The sequence below is a fragment of the Bombus fervidus genome, chromosome 12, assembly GCF_041682495.2.
Source record: "Bombus fervidus isolate BK054 chromosome 12, iyBomFerv1, whole genome shotgun sequence".
In the NCBI taxonomy this organism is placed as follows: Eukaryota; Metazoa; Arthropoda; class Insecta; order Hymenoptera; family Apidae; genus Bombus; species Bombus fervidus.
In genome coordinates this window covers 5812456-5829195 of record NC_091528.1, presented here as the reverse complement: position 1 = coordinate 5829195, position 16740 = coordinate 5812456, and the positions used below count along the sequence as shown (strand labels likewise).

Below are 16740 nucleotides of genomic sequence, written 5' to 3'. Positions count from 1 at the left end.
ATCACATTTTAAATAAAACCTGGACTATATTTTTCCAATTATAATATAATACAAATATTTTATAATAATCAACTGTTTCATGTATTTAACATCTATGATCACACTTCTGGACGGATTCCGTTAACTCCATTGCATGTTCATTATATTTAACTATTCTCCTAACAGTTCCTCAATATCATCCTCTTTATCAGAACTTTCTTGTCGTTGTATTTTCATCTTATAACCAAGCGCTTCCAATACACCCATATTGTAATAATAAGTGAGATTAATTCCAGGTACTAAACGTTTCAATTCCTCTATACTAGCGCGTGCTTTATCAGTATCACCAATGTTGATATAATGCTGAGTAATAGTTGCAAATAAGTCACCACGGCGAACTGATTGTTCCAAATTTTCTCCTTGAGACTCAAGTAACTGACGCACCTGTTGCATTGCTGGACTGGTTTCTCCTCTATCAAACAACCTGTAATAATAATTAATAATATTTCATTGATATGCTCCTTAAATTTCTCTACTATGTATATATAAAGTAAATATACTTCTTAATATCGAGGTAACGCTTAACCGTTGCTATTCTATTGTTCACCAAATCCACTGCTCTTTTGTGGATATCATGGTCTCTTGGAGTAGATACTTTTGCTAAGCATCTACTTGCTTGATTCAGAGCGTCAAGAGCTTTTTCATAATTTTGGAATTCATCAATTTCTACTTGCGCACAAGCAACATAGAAATTGGCCAATAGATCCATTGCTTTCCCCTTGGAATAAAAGTTAATTATATTCTTCAATACTTCTGGTTGATTCTGCCAATCTAATGATTGCAAATAATTCCCAGCCATGATATAGATTTCTCTTTGTCTAGAAACTTGAGCAAAGAAACAAATTTTTTCTGTATCACCAGATTTTAGCAAAGCTTTCATAGCTCTCAGTTTATTACCAGCTTGAGTGAACTTTTTGGTTGCTAAATGATAGTTCCCTTGCTCAAAAGCTATTTCACCTATCCTTTCTAATATAGAGATTCGTATTTTTTCATGATCTACGTCGTTGTCAACTTTGTCTAATGTCATCTTCTCGGCTAAATCTTCACTCAGTAAAATATTATGTTTTTGTATCAATTCCAAAGCTTCTAAGTATTTTCTTCCAGTTGCAAGTAGATCTACTGCTTTTTCAATCTGATCATTTTGAACGAAATAATCAGCGCATTTTTCTATCAAAGCAGGATCAGAATCTGCATTGACATCCATAATAATCAATTGTAAAGCACTATATTGTTTCGTCTTAAAAGCAATGTCCAGCGCTTTGTGCAATAAACCAGCTTTGTGATATAACAAAACTGCTTTATCCGACTGATCATTTTCTTCATAGTACTTGGCAACATCTATCTGTGATTGCCTTGGAGCTAATACAGCCAAGGGCCATAGTTCTTCAAACATATCGTGTTCTTTGCACAGTCGAATTGCATTTGTGTAGGCTTTAGCAATGGTATAGAAATGAATAGCTTGAGTCACATTGTTTTTTGATTCATAGTGCGCAGCTAAGTGATACGCGGAGGCAGCATGATTAGTTCGCGATACCAATTCACTAACTTCATCTTCTCTACCAAAATAACAGAGTAATCTGGTCATTGCTAGAGTATTTTTAGCTTGTTCATACAATTTCAATGCTCCTTCCATGTCTCCGGTTGATTCTATATATTGTGCATGCCAATTCTTTATTTCTGGGTCCTCAGAATTATTAAGATATGTTAATAGTTCCCTGGGTCTCACAAGCAACATCCTTGGTACTTCAAATCGGTGGCATTCTGCTTTAGTATACATCTCTATAGCTTCCACTATTTTACCTTCTTGTTCAAGAGCCTTTGCATAGTTGTAATAACTAGTTTTTTCGCAAATTTTATTCTCATTCTTTGCCAACTCTATAGCTTCTTTAAATTTATTACGCGCTTCGAAAAGCTTGCCTAGTAGATCCAATCTTTTCGCTTCGCGAAAAAGTCGTTCAGCATCATTATATAATCCTAATTCCACCGCTAATGTACCTACTTTGGCTTCCAAGTTTAAACTATCATCTTGCATAGCTTCTCTAAGAGCCCTGGCTGCTCTGGCTTGTTTCATGTGACCCAAGCATAAAAGCGCCATGTTCAATTGCTTCGTTTTCACGCACATTCTTGCTAAACTTTTCCAAATACCTTCATTTTTAATGGATTTAATCGACTTGAAAGCCTCCTCCATATTAGCAACGCTGATATGAAAACTGAAATCTAATACAGCTTTCTTTGTAACAAGATCACATAAACCTAGTTCCTCAAAATCTCTCATGAGCAATTTCGTTACTTTACTGGTCTTCTCTGCTGTTTTCTCAGAATTTAAAATAATAATATGTGGAGAATGAACACCTAGAACTCTACAGTTTTCATCTTTAATTGGTTTAATATCCTGAACAACAATTCCATGATCCGATGTAGCAAACATTGATACCAAAACCACAGTAGCCTTTGAAACATCGTAATCGTCTTCATTGTCTTGTTTTGAGGAGTACTTGGAGTCACGTGTCTCCAATTTTTGAGCTCGACATACTAATAATCTAGGATCTTCTACGTCCCAACAATGAGCAGTAACCAGTCTTCCTCTACATTTTACAGATAAAGCACTATCGTCTTCATCTATATCGTTAGACTCGGCAAAGTCGAACTCATGTATCTGATCACTTTCTATATCCCAAACGTACAAAATAGAACTGGGCATCAAGTTAGCCATTGCAACAGTAATAGACACGCAACGGCAATCAGCGTTGCACCGTGCCTCGATGATCTCAGCAAAATCACTGATCGCTTCGTAAGTTGCCATTGCTCTGGTATGCAGCTTCGCTTCTCGTTTACTTAAATCCCAAATTTTTAAGATACCATTTAAAGATGCGACTGTTAAATATTGTCCAGTGAGATCCATAGTAATTGGTTCGCCCTCTTCTGATAACGTGGGTAGCGTTTGAATGACATTACCCTCCATTGACCGTAATTGTATGACTACAGGAGTTAAAACGATCAAAGTGTGATCGTAAATCAATAATTTCTCAGTGTCACAGCTGAAATTGGCGATTGCGGTAGTATACAAAGATGAATCATCGTGAATTCTATAGACCACAATCAGTCTACCAGAAGAAACAGCGATGTATTCTTTATTAACAGCAACAAGTTGCACTTGAATATCAGTTTTCAAAGTATAATTCTGCTCATCAAATTCTATTAATATTTGACAGGGACTGAGTTGACTAGCACAAACACCATCGTTATATGTAGCGCACATTGGTTGTTGATATAATATAAAAACATTAGTAATACAATTTACGGCAAGAAGTGGACTCCTTAAGAAAAAAGCACCCCATGTAAGCTGTTTTACTGTTCCATGTATGCTACAAGATTCTGGGACATTGGGCCAACCGTTTTCATCGCAGTCCGTTTCAATTTTACGTCTCCATAAATAAATCGTTCCCAAGTTTGTTCCAGCAGCCAAAGTACCTGTACAATATTGAAGTTAACAATTGAATAATGTATTCCTATATAAATTACATTGTAAGAAAAATGTTTATGTTACCGTTATTTTTACAAAAAGCTATGCTTGTGCAGATTTCCTGTGGTGTGGCCATGTTCCCAGTGGTTGAATCTGGCGGAGATAATACGTAACTATCACTAGTGTGAAGATCCCAACAACGAACACCCAATTCTCCTGTAAGAATCGCTAAAGTATTTGCTCCAGCCCAACACATTGCTGGACCAGTTCTCAATATGTCGTATCTACTGCTAAGTCTCACCTCAACAAAGAACAGTTTCATGAAATTTACATATTAGATTATAGCAAAATAATAAATAAGAAAAAGTGTAGTTACTTTTGTTAATTCGGTCAGTCGGCCAGTAATAGGATCTGTCTGAAAATGTGCTATATTTAAACCTTCTGTCATAACAACTAGAGAATCTCTAGTTGGATGGTGCAATAGGAACTGTAATGCAGCACCATTTGTGTTCAGGATTTCTGTGCATTGTCCTTGGTTATCAACAAAGTATATCAAACCACTAGTGGTTCCAATATAAAAGGCATGGTTTTCTCTTTGCGTTACAACTGTTGTGGGTGCAGCTGTCCTAGGACGCCAAGAGCTGAACATATCTAATGCTCTTTCATCTCCTGCAACTGCAGCTTTTGCTAGACCACTGAAAGCAGTGTAAGTACTATAATTAATTTTGTGAATAGAAATGCAAGATATATTAGTTTTATATCCACCTTATATCTATCATTGATTTTGGTGGAATAGTTTTGAATACTATTTGTGCAAAAGAATCTTTCAGTTCATGGTGAAACATCATTAACAATTGACCTCTTGAGTCAATTTTCCATCCAACTATGGATCCAGCTGAATCTGCTGACACCAATCTTCCCCCATGTTGACTCCATTGCAGAATTGTAATAGGATCACGATGTGGTGTGACTACCAAATTAAATTCTGTGGTACCAGTATCACCTGGCCATATCTAAATGATAATTTATAGTAATATATTTTCACTTCCATCATTCTGGAGCATTTTTATTAAATTCAAATGATTACTAACCCGCAATTCTCCGCTTTCCCATCCTGCTGCAAGCCATCGCTTTTCTGGATGCCATCCAAGACCAGTCACTTGGGCTACTGAATGTCTAGGTGATTCTACATCCTGAGTAGGTTCTCCCTGATCGTCATAAATTGTCACGAAACCACCCTTATCCTGAGAATACGCTGCGACAGCCAGTAGTGGATAATTTGTATGCCAAATTGCGTGAGTACTGATAGAAGCTGTTTCCGGATTTTGTACGCGCGTATCGAAGTAGAGCGACATTATTTTATTCTTACTATCAGTATTGATGTCATAAGTAATACCTAAACTGACATAGCTGTTTCTAAATTCATTAATAAAAACTACTTCTTCAGAAAGATGGATTTTTACAACTACGTATTCATTAATTCTTCCTAATGCTTATTTTTGTAAAAAATATTTTATTCATGTTACTGAGAACTGTGGTATACATAAATGTTAAATAATAGCTTGATATCTGTTAAAAATGTTGATTAACATGGTTTACTGGCACCTGTCACATTTGACAACTCGGAACTAGTATACAAAGTGTTGCCATAGCAATATGAAAGCCTAACGCCATCTCTTATGTTATCAATTTAAGCACTTACTACCATCTGTTAGGAATTGACAAAAGTGCTTAAATACCGGGAACATTTAAAAAAATACACATCGTTTCTTGTACCCTTTATTAAGAACAAACATATATATAATATACAATTATATAATTATATTCTACTATAAACTATTACGAAATCACTACCCTATAAGCTCGACTCAAATTTCTTCATATTAAGTACTTGATCTTCAAGAATAGCTATTCTCTAAAATTTTTAATAACCATTATTATTATCTTATTGCGTATATTTTTAGATTACTTTTAAATAAAATTTACGGCGCTCAGTACCATGAGATACTCCTGAATTTTAGATTCTGACATTGCTTCCGTTTCTGCCAAAAGCGTTTTATATCGCTCCTCTAATATAGAAACTACATTATCCACTTCATTTTGCTTCTTTATACTCAGAGATGTGTACAATTCACTTTTTTGTTTTTGCAGTTGTAAATGCAAGGCTTTTATTTCCATATCTTTGTTCTATAATATAATACATGAAGTAGAACTAATTTCTAATAATATAATATCTTAATTAATTTACCTTGATGATATGTGACAGTTTCTTTTCATAATCGTACTCGAGTCTCTCCTTCGATTTTTCTAGTTTTGCAACAGCCTTCTTCAAAGTGGAAACTTCAGACATTAAATTTTGATTTTGCTTCTGAGTTTCATGATCCATTTCGATTCTCATTTTATTTAATTCTTCTTTCATCATTGTATATTGCTCAACTATCATTTTCTGTGATTTATCTTCCTGAGAGGAATACAGTACTAGTCAATAATATATTTAAGTATAAACGTATTGAAATATTCTATGATTTACAAAGAAATACATCTCTAAACTTCATTTCTAATTTCATTTCTAAATTTTGTATTTTATTAGTCAGTAATTCAATTTCTTCCTTTCTTCCTGCATCCTTCTTTGATGATTCTATATCTCTTTTTTCAAGTAAATCCTGTTTTAGTTGTAATTCTTTATTCTTCTCTTTTGTAAATGAATCAAATCGTTCACATATCATCTTTATTTTATCTAACCATTGTTGTTCCACTGCTTTACTTTGCTCATCCTTCAAAATATATCTTACAGTTCTCATTTTACAAATAAAAGTTCTACTTCTTACCTTACCATGGCTGATTTGTTCCAACTTTTTAGCTATTACAGTTACAGTATGGTCCAGAGCCTCGTTTCTCAATCGAGACTCGTCCAACTGTTGTTTTAAATCAGTAAGTTGTTTCACTACTATGAAATGATATTCTTGAACAGTCTCTTTGTAACTTTCATCCATAGAATTTTTCAATTGTTCCATTTCTTTCAGCCTTTAACAATTTATAAACATTTAAGACTTATTGCTTCATCAAAATTACATTTAATGACATACTAACTTAGCTTTTAAAGTAGTGACATCAGTAGTTAATTGACTAATACTTGAAGATAAGTAATCATTCACGTTTCTGTTGCGATTTTCTGGGTATTTTAACAATTGATTCCTTAGATATTCATTTTGAGCCTGTAATTCTGCAATAATGATTCTCAGTGTATCAATACGCCGCTCATAGGTTTTTAATCGACTTTTTGTTTTACTGTACTTTGATCATGATTCATAGCACGCAAACATTGATTCACTCTCGTGACGTCCATCATACGGTGTTTTAATGACGCTTTACTTCGCTGGTGTCGAGTACATTTTGCATGTGGCTTTAAATAACTATGGTGAGATCTCATGGTATAGTCTGATAAGTTACTTACAGATGAGCTAATACAGACCTGTATTACATGTTAATTATTCTTTAATTACAATAAATTTCATAAATCGTAATATAGGTACCATATGATACGACTTAGGTAATGGTAGAAGAAATCCATTAGGTGGAGGTCTACTGAAAACTCCTCCAACATGTCCTGTCTTTAATTGCCTGAATAATTCAGTGAGATATTCGTTTCTTAAACGGCGTTGCGAAGTAACAGCATTTAATTTATTAAGCCAAACTTTGCATAATTTCGCACTTTCAGCAGATGTTAATGCTAAAACAAAAGGTCTAACACGTGCTAGGGTTTCTTTGAAACATTCGTCCAATTTCATAGCTTCTTCCTCATTATACTCTCTAATTTTTGGCATGTTCTTTTATATCTGCCACTATTTCACTTGCTTGGCCAAAGGTAATATTTCATAAAAATTAGAGCAAGACATTTTTTGACAAGTCTTTGCCTTTTAACTGAACGCCGCTTTTGTTTTTTAACTAGATTACGGATACAGATCCGCAGTGGCCATGGATCGTAGAAAAAGGTGAAAAATGAACGTAAAATATTTTTTTTCTTTTTCATAATTGAGATTATTTTAAAAGTAATTTGAGTCATACAAAACAAAATCACATGTTACGTGATTATTACGTACACACACACAAGTATTTATTCACATCCATTATTAGTTATTATTATTTTTAATTATAATTTATCTAAGTCCAATCTGTCACTATATTTAATAAATAGTGTATTAGAGTGATGAGTATGTTCCAAACTGTCAGACTAGTTTAAAAGTTTAGTAATAAAAAAGAATCTATAAGATATATTAGGTATTGCATAAAATTGTTTTATAGCTGATCAATATAAGTTTTGAAAAATTTTCGAAGAGATATCTCTAAATCGAGTACAAAAAATATTTGCACATACTATGGATATAATAAGAAACGCAGCTAGTTAGAAGCATATGTGATAAGCACAATAGCCAAGAAATATGGTCATTGAGCTTAATTACATTACAATAATCCTTTCATAGCCAAGTATCACAGAACAGCTCACAAAATGACAAAGCTCAGTGACAATCATTGTCACAAGTTCATTCGTCCTTAAGCCAAGTATTAAAATAATCATTCCTTCTCTTATAAAATTATATCCTGTGCATATCGCACGGAGTATCACTTTTTAATATCTACTTTTACTTCGCTACACCTACTTACAAGATAAAATTTTACAATTTACTAAATAGTTTCGTACTTTTCATCAGCCTATCGTTCTGTATTCGTCTCCTGTATTGAAGTTGGTCATTGAGATCTAAAGCAGAAATCTGCAAATACTTATTTAAAATACTAAACTCGACTATTTATCTTGATTTGATTCTCCGTGGTTTGTTTTAATTCCATAAGTTTCCCTTTAATGGGCTGAATATTTGTACCTATCCATTCATCAATCATTGATGGAAAGAAAATGCTTTCCATCTGAAATCTTAAATATCCTTCTAAGGAAGATAATTCTAATAGTAGTCTGTAAAAAATATTTTCGATTTTATATCATTTTTGTTCAAATTGCTCTGAAAATAAATCAACTTACTCTGTAAAAGCGGGTACTAGATTTTCTAACTGCATAGGGTTTGTGTAATTATTTGCGACTTGCCACGGATTCATCCATGTGGATATTCTGCAAATTTATTATACGACACTAGGTACTGTGGAATATGAGAAATATCATAATAGCATTTCTTACAACTCAACTTATACTTACTGCTCACTGGAAATAATATTATGAAACTTAGTTCGAAAATTTAAAAACCATTCTACTCCTACTGCAACTTGCCATCCAGGGAAAAGCAAATTGCTAGGTATTGGAGCAGGTCTTGGTTGTGGTGTTATGTGCAAAGGATGATCTATATATCCTAAATTCTTAGCCACTTGATTGTGAATTTGTTCAGAATAACCATGGAGCCAGACTTTCAAGCATAATGCTAATGATGGTATTGCAGTAGGCAATAATTCACATAATGTTGCATAATGATCATACCTAAAATCGAAAATCGATAAAATTCATTTAATCGTGAATTTGAAAAAAAAGAATTACCTTGACCACCCAGTGAATACCGTTCCTCGAAATTCATGAACTTTATTCACATGTATACTTAATTCTTCTAACCATTTTTCATGATTGCTTATATGGTGTCTTATAATTGGTACATGTTGGGAAGATCCAGTAGCACCTTTAAATGCAGTAGCCGCCCAAATATGGGGAAAAACTGCAGTATACTTATCCCACAAATCTAACAAATATTACTTATGTAGTCTTACAATAACAAAATATGGTAAAATTAAATAATAGAAGCCTTACCATGAGGTAGAGCAAAATTATCTCTCGGATTATAGTGCCAGATCATAGGTTCCACATACTTCCCGATGTAATGATCTGAAATTTATAGGAAATGCTTTTATGAAATAATATGTAGCATGAAATAATATGAATAAATTATCGAGATACCGTTCAAAACCTGTAAATCTATCGTTCTTAACATATCATCCCATATGATAATCTTTAAGTAGGGATATGTTTCTTGTACATATTGTGCAATAGCCAAAATATGTTCCAGGTACAGAGATGGTTTTCCATATTTGCTAGATGCAGCACGTTTTATACAAACTGAGCAAAGACCTAAATGCCAAACTTCATCTGCACCTATGTGCAAATACTGTATGTCTGGATGAAAACTAACTATTTGACGAATCAAAGTCTTTACCAAAGACAATGTTCTTGGATTAGATGGACAAATTGAGCTTGGAAAATGCTCCACTTCTCTCAAGGACCTCCACTCATCATGTTTCAAAACAAACTGCAATCATTTTAATATTAATGTCCAAATATTTATAAATCTTACAATTTCAGTCTAATTTTAGATACCTCCATATGACCAAATGTTTGTACTAATGGAACAACTGCTAAACCACAGTCTCCTGCAATTTGTAGAATATGTCTAGCCTCCTGAACCGTATATCCACTGATTAAACTGCTTAATCCATTGCTTCCTATATGAGAAAGTTCCCGATTGTATGGAAATGTGTCTTCCCATTCCAATAAAAGTCCAGTGGCACCCCATGTCCTTAATAATGGGAATAACTGCAATATTAATTACGAATTTTTAATAATTAGACTATCACTGATTGTTTTAGTAAAAATCAAAATATCCAAACGTTATGCCGATAAGATATTATATACAGTGATAACTACGTATATATATATATATGACGGTATGCATATATGAAAACTGTGCCGTGTTACGCATACGAACTCATTTAGAATGCAGATGTTTATCATATATGAAAAAAGCATCGATCATATGGAAAAACCAAATGCCAATAACATTTGGTAAGCTGTGGAAAAAAGTGGAACACCATTATAATTGTTTTTAAATGACACTTTTATCAGAAAAGAAATACAGAGTGTAAACAATACGATTTGTTTATTCGGGTAACAGACCTTTTCGAAATAACAGACTCGCGGCGGAGCACCCTTGAGATCTAAGTGAACTAGCCTACAAAAGAAAGAATAAAATTCTGTGATGCGACACTTACTTAATTGAAAGATTTTTGAATATTTATGCGAACCAATCGGCCGTTTACCTGTGAGAGCCGAACGTCAAGGCGTCCATCTTTCCTCCATTACTACAACGTTAATTGAAGAGAATATGGTATTAAATTCTAATTAACATTTTGACTTAAACAGATTTTAAGAAATATTTTTTTATTCTTTATCATCCATCCAATACTCTTGTTGTTTCGATATGTATTACGTATTTCTTTAATCTACTATGCGCGGGTCAGGATTTCAGTTTAAACTTTGATTATCTCGAACGATATAGATAACAAATTTATCCGAAAATCTTGTTTAGTAGTCTAATACGTAATTATAATTCAATATAGCAGAAAATAGATTTTACTATAGTCATATTATATACAGATTGCTTCGAAATCATAAGATTATATCATGTGTGATAAACTTATCTGTTATCTCTGTGTTTAGTATTTGATAGCAATGTTTAACTTTTAATTGAAACACGCAGCAGTGTATAAAAAATTAGGAAAAGTTGGAATGAATAAAAAAGAAAAGTTTTCGACGAAATATATCTTTATTTCTGTATACATTTAATTCAGCCTTATACAAAATGTTAGAACTGCACGCGCAATATGAACTTCCAAACGTATAGTACTATTGGTCATGATACATCATGAGAGTTGACGCCCAAGTGCAGTTATTACGACGCATACAATGATGTAATTTTACGACATTTTTCTTCATACATTCCCCTCGTAGTTTATTAAATAAAGTTAAGCATTTTGTTGTTTTCGTACTTAATTACACATTGAAACCTCTTTTGCGGACTTAACAATTCAACAGAATATCGTATATTCTTGTTACGTACATACATATAGGTAAATTGTTCTTGAGTAAAACATCGTTATTAGATCGACACAATACAATATGCATATGTCTACGATCTCGTCCCACGGATGCTGTTCGGACATTGTCATCAATAGTTATTCTAGTTTACGTGTGTTTGTGGAAATATTATCAAACATTTCATTAATGAACACAATAATAGAAATCCATCACAAAATAGGGAACTACTACAACTATAAGCACGCAATTATGAACTACAAGTGCAATGAACACTTGGCACTTTTTGTAGGGTCTGTCGTACAGGAAATTAACATAATATTATTGAAAGCTCTATGCACGATTCTTTTTAACAGTTTCTTTCTTTCGCTCGAAATTCATTAATTTCTAAATTAGTCTATCTGTTGTTCTTAAAAAAAAAGAAAAACGGCCAACCAGAAAGAAATTTGTCAAATAGTGATTTTTGTTTTATTATACACAGTCGTGCGAAATAATTCGCTTGTATATGGATAATATTATTATCCCTCTTTCTTGCTATATGTTATTTCGTTTGTACAAAATTGAATCACCAAGGGATGACTTACACGAGGAATCATATGAATAAAATGGTGGCTTCTTAATTTAATCTTTACTAAAGATCAAACTTATTAATTAGAATACTCTCGAATCGTGTGACCCATCCTTGGTGTCTCATGTATACAAGTGTCAGGACAGGAATATAATAACAGTCAGCGATATACAAAAATGCGATCGGTCGTTTAAAAAAATTGAGCTAATCTTAAAATTACACTTATATTACTTTAGGACACGAATAGAGAAATCGATCACCGTGTGCGCTAGCCTAGATTTCGTCAAACACAACTAAGACAACGGTGGAAAGAGAAAATAGAACAGAATAGAACGAACACAATTCTTTTACATTTTTCGCATTTCGAAAGTTGATAATTAAAGATTAACATAACAAATATCTATGCTAACAGAGCGACATCCCGCCGATCTTGACTATTTCTTTAACAGTGATTAGTTTCCAGTTTATTCCTGATTTTTCAATCATGCGACCAAAACATAATAATATAATCATTCATCAAAATTCTCTTCTCTAATTTCATTGAAAGTATCTCCATTCATAACCACTTCCTAACGGCATCACTTCAAACGAAAGTTCGAAATTCCATTTTTGAGGCCTTTGTTTCACTATTCTTATTTCCTGTCGCATAGATTATGCACACTCGACCGACAAGCGAGTTCGCGTGAGTCGGACTCATGAAGCAGTTTCCAGAAGGGAATAAGCTGCTCATAAAGTTCCCTTTTTTAAAATGCTAAAGAAAACTTAAATCTATTTTTCGTAATTCATCGTGATAAATAAATTAATTATATAATCTAAAGTTTTACACCTTGGTGTTTCGACCATACTCCAAAATTTGTTTATGATAAAAAAGAAGATACCTGAAAAGGAAAGCTTTTTTCACTGGATCCTTGGTAATGATACTGATGGCACTGTAACCAGTAACCAATGCCATGAACTCACCCTTCGCTAGTCAAGACGTCTTTTAACCTTGCTCTTGTGATCAAATGATCATCACATTTAAACCATTGATCTCTCTGCTGCCGTATGAAGGCAGTGTAATGTCCAGTCTCCAAAGATCCTTCATGATTTATTACCGCGAATAGAGAATATCTATTGTCGCTGAACGTCATATCTTCCCCATTCTTTGGCAGTCCATCTATCATTGCACTGTTATTGTTGCCGTTCCGTCTATGCGACATGAATGGAGTCATATCTAATTGTTCTGGAAACGAGATGAACGTACAGATCTTCTTGTCCTGTATACTAGAGTGCTCGAATCTTTTTAAATGAAAGCTGGCCACAATAGGGAGTTGTTTCATAGTCAATTGCTTGGTACTCTCTTGATACGTCTGACAATTGCTACACTTTATTTTTGCGCTAGATCCCAAGTGTTCGGCCCGCGTGAACCTTTCCAAACAATCTAATAACGAGGTAGGAGGACCAGAACTATCGGAACCTGATGCGCTAGCCGCCGGACCCAAATCCAAAGATATATCCCAGAATGGATCTATCGTAGTAGACACTCCACTAAAAAATTATTACATCAATACAGATTCTTACACAATGCAAGACATTAAAATCGTACTGTGCATTTCGATCGTACTTGCACGCCTGACAAACCACATCACTTTGAAGTCCACCAGTAAAAATTTGATCAATGATACAGTTACAGTGATGTGGATTATCTTTTACTAAGATGGGTGCTGCTTCACAATGCCTATGTAGAACATCGAGCGTGGCTATAAAGAATTCATGGGCATCCTGCTGTTCATAACCTGCTAAATGTCTAGCATGTGTCCAGATCAAATGGAGGAGCTTATGAAGCGTCAACGGTGCTTTGCTACCCGAGTAAAATTCCTGAAAAAGATGGGATACTTCACAGACCAGGCAACGTGTTGGCTGTGGACAGTGATGTCGGTCAGCAAGAAAGTAATCTCTCAGTAGTGGTGTGTGTATGAGAGCTTGTACTATGCAGTTCATGAAACATGTACTTCCAAGATTTATAAGTCCTCTTAAACCTACAAACGTACAGTATTGATTAATATACGTTACATTTGATGTATATTTGCACATCTTACCTATGGTAGAATTTTCGACCACACGCCTTCTGCGTGGATGTTTCCTCAATAATTCTGCCTCTATCTGTGTTGGTTCCCATGATCTATAAAATTCTCCAAAGCTCAATGACTTTGCAGATTCACTCCACTGTGCTTTAGCAACCGCTAATAGCTCCCTATCATATACATAATCCCCACATTGGAAGCACAAGATATTTCCATAACAAAGATCAACAGCTGCAACATGAAGTAAAATATATAATAAAAATATTTGTTGAACAGATTACCTTATTCTATATACAATGATCTATACAATCTATGTATAATTACCTAAAAAATGCTTTTTTGTCTTTGCATGTTCTTGTATATGACCTTTTACATAGCAGCCAAAGAATATACAATGAAGACAAGAATGTAGGCGATCTTTATATGTCTTACATGTGTGACATAAACAACTAACAGCCTAAAAATATAGAAATCATTTATTTACTGTATCAGACAGGAAAGATGAAAAATATATTACTCAAGCTTCTTATAACAGATTAGATAAAGTATTGTTCCAGGAAAGAAATATCAGATACGATGCTAAAGTTTATTTAATAAAACATCATTATGATTACATCGGGCTACAAGCCGATGCAAATATTCATTGATCCTACGGTACCAGCACAATCATAAATCTATGTACCGTTACTTTACGTGAGTAGCAAATGTGCTAGAGCTTTATACCGACAGAGTAATTCTATACGGCGGCCATTTTTAAATCCATCTTCACAGAAACCGTCCATGAGAGTAACATAATACAAATACTACGTTTTCTATCTTCGTTTACACAAACTTATTCAATTTCATTTAGTTTTTCTAATACACTATTTTTCCAAAAATTATTTTGAATTGACAGTCATTTTCCAAACAAACTATTTCACTTTGGAGTACAAAACTATCTTATAAAAAATGATAACAAAAAACTATTTAAAGGGAAGAGAAAGAAAGAAAAGAAGAAAGGAATTTTCAAATAATTATTATTATATACTTAATAAGTTGTTTAACAAGAAACAAATAAAAAATGATATACTCAAAGTAGAAGATCAAGAATAATTTTCAAACAAAAGTTATAATAAAATATCAAATTGGTGAACAGACATCCCATATCCGCAAATGCTTGAAAATAGAAATATCGTTTTCGAAGTTCAATAAAAACAATATGCACGGATTTGCACATTGGGTTGTCACTCTGTTTAGAATTTGCATAGTTCGTGACTTAAGATCGCGAGTGGCATTGCAAGCGACAAAGAAAGAGAATGTTGTCGCTCCTCGTAACATTGCAAAGGTCCCACTAATTTCTCATTTTCCACGTCATTTTTTGATCACGTATCAAATAAACAAACTATAGATTAACGCTGAACTATAAATTAATGATGGAAAATGAGAAACAGATGAAAAACGTTACAAAACATAGAAAGCATAGGTGAAAACGAAAGACAGAAAGAGAGTAAGGAAAACAAAGACAGAACCTTGACCACGAATCACGTAAGAAAAAGATAGTCGCACCTTTCTTACGCGTGCCTCGGTCGACGTGCTGGTCACAAAATAGGAGTGTATCACTTTGTATGGCTGGATACCCTTGGCTGCTTTGAAATTATTCAAGTGTATGCAGCCATGGTCGCTCATCTCAGGCTGGCGTGAGCGACGCTGCAGTGTCTCCTTTTCTTCACCCTGGTGATAAGCGTACAGAAACTCGCTAGTTCGCCGGCCTTTTTCCAAGCTAACCACCACCGGGACGGCGACCACGACGATGAACTAAAGAAGTCTAACCACTGACGCGGCGCAGCAGACAGCAGCAGGCCGTCGAGGACGGACAGAACTACGTGGAGCTGTCGATTGACGGCGGCAGCAGCAGCGGCGACGACGATGACGACGAAGACGACGGAGCCTACTCTGTGCGGGGCGTAGCACGCTGGCCTTGGCAGGAGCGCGCGTGTCGTTGACATGGAAAACCGCGTGAGCCTTGGAAAAAAAGAGCGCAAGGGTTGCTCGTGTAGCAGTATCGTAGCCAGTCGATCGCTGTCACACTACGACACCGATCTGTCCCCTGATCTTGCTAGAGGCAGACGGCCCAGGAGAAGAGCAAAGTCAAGGATCGAGATACAAACGCGTGCCACCGACTGAAATCGAAATAAACACGATAATTCTTTATAATACCGAAAAACAGGCGAATCACTGATATTGAAACGTTGAGACTTTTTTTTATAGAAAAAGTAACACTTAGAATCTTACGAGTCTCCGTATCCACGTTTTTGACACCCGGGTGCTCACAGACACCAGCCGGTCACTGCAGGCGCCGCCGGTACAAGCCAGCCCCTCTTTACCCCCACCGCCAGTCATAGAACCTTGTCAGGGACGAATTTCTTCTGGGTGCCACGGGTTCTTTAATTTTTCTTTCATTTTCTAATGTTTAATAAAGGAATCACGAGAAAATGGAATGTGTTACAAATATTTATTAAAGGTTAAATCGGAAATTTATAGGGATGTCGAATGAGATTTCGTGATGAGGTTGGCTGATTTATAACGCAGTATGTAATTGGTGGATCGCGCGTGATTTCGATTCGCGAAACCAAGAACGGTCAGATATGGGAATAACAGACTTCTGCCAAGAAACGGTTCATGTAGATTTACGTAGTAATTTGTGATTGGCTATTGACATCTCCTTTTTCAAATTGAATCATTCGCAAGTTTAAACAATTGTTTTCGTTAC

At 34.7% G+C, this 16740-nt stretch overlaps 5 protein-coding genes across 7 annotated transcripts; all 5 read right to left on the bottom strand.

Annotated features, from left to right (window-relative positions):
* Nucleotides 1–6: 6 nt before the first annotated feature.
* Rempa (intraflagellar transport protein rempA) lies at nt 7–5163 on the bottom strand. 2 transcript variants are annotated; one of them, XM_072014565.1, is made up of 6 exons: nt 4594–5163; nt 4268–4515; nt 3879–4215; nt 3587–3803; nt 540–3510; nt 7–463 (listed from the first exon to the last, which is right to left on the bottom strand). In XM_072014565.1, exons 1-6 carry the CDS (start codon nt 4855–4857, stop codon nt 151–153), a joined length of 4350 nt encoding a protein of 1449 aa, XP_071870666.1. In that variant the 5' UTR covers nt 4858–5163; the 3' UTR covers nt 7–150. The 2 variants fall into 2 exon arrangements, with proteins under 2 accessions (XP_071870666.1, XP_071870667.1); XM_072014566.1 differs by having other exon boundaries at nt 3879–4197.
* A 102-nt stretch (nt 5164–5265) lies between these two features.
* On the bottom strand, nt 5266–6711 carry LOC139993142 (uncharacterized). The gene is made up of 5 exons (XM_072014611.2): nt 6593–6711; nt 6331–6526; nt 5751–5963; nt 5501–5689; nt 5266–5417 (listed from the first exon to the last, which is right to left on the bottom strand). The coding sequence occupies exons 2-5, from the start codon at nt 6514–6516 to the stop codon at nt 5358–5360; spliced, it is 648 nt and encodes a 215-aa protein (XP_071870712.1). The 5' UTR covers nt 6517–6526; nt 6593–6711; the 3' UTR covers nt 5266–5357.
* Nucleotides 6439–7366, bottom strand: LOC141445866 (uncharacterized). The gene has a single exon (XM_074111999.1). It carries the CDS (start codon nt 7324–7326, stop codon nt 6991–6993), a length of 336 nt encoding a protein of 111 aa, XP_073968100.1. The 5' UTR covers nt 7327–7366; the 3' UTR covers nt 6439–6990.
* Nucleotides 7367–7513: 147 nt separating this feature from the next.
* On the bottom strand, nt 7514–10870 carry LOC139993133 (hexosaminidase D). Its single transcript, XM_072014596.1, has 9 exons — nt 10586–10870; nt 10443–10497; nt 9867–10082; nt 9450–9798; nt 9303–9377; nt 9039–9234; nt 8706–8981; nt 8535–8621; nt 7514–8468 (listed from the first exon to the last, which is right to left on the bottom strand). The coding sequence occupies exons 1-9, from the start codon at nt 10612–10614 to the stop codon at nt 8294–8296; spliced, it is 1458 nt and encodes a 485-aa protein (XP_071870697.1). The 5' UTR covers nt 10615–10870; the 3' UTR covers nt 7514–8293.
* A 903-nt stretch (nt 10871–11773) lies between these two features.
* On the bottom strand, nt 11774–16637 carry Not (ubiquitin carboxyl-terminal hydrolase nonstop). 2 transcript variants are annotated; one of them, XM_072014593.1, is made up of 7 exons: nt 16263–16637; nt 15537–16150; nt 14316–14448; nt 14007–14222; nt 13532–13946; nt 12889–13455; nt 11774–12806 (listed from the first exon to the last, which is right to left on the bottom strand). In XM_072014593.1, exons 2-7 carry the CDS (start codon nt 15654–15656, stop codon nt 12749–12751), a joined length of 1509 nt encoding a protein of 502 aa, XP_071870694.1. In that variant the 5' UTR covers nt 15657–16150; nt 16263–16637; the 3' UTR covers nt 11774–12748. The 2 variants fall into 2 exon arrangements, with proteins under 2 accessions (XP_071870694.1, XP_071870695.1); XM_072014594.1 differs by having other exon boundaries at nt 16279–16637.
* Nucleotides 16638–16740: the final 103 nt, after the last annotated feature.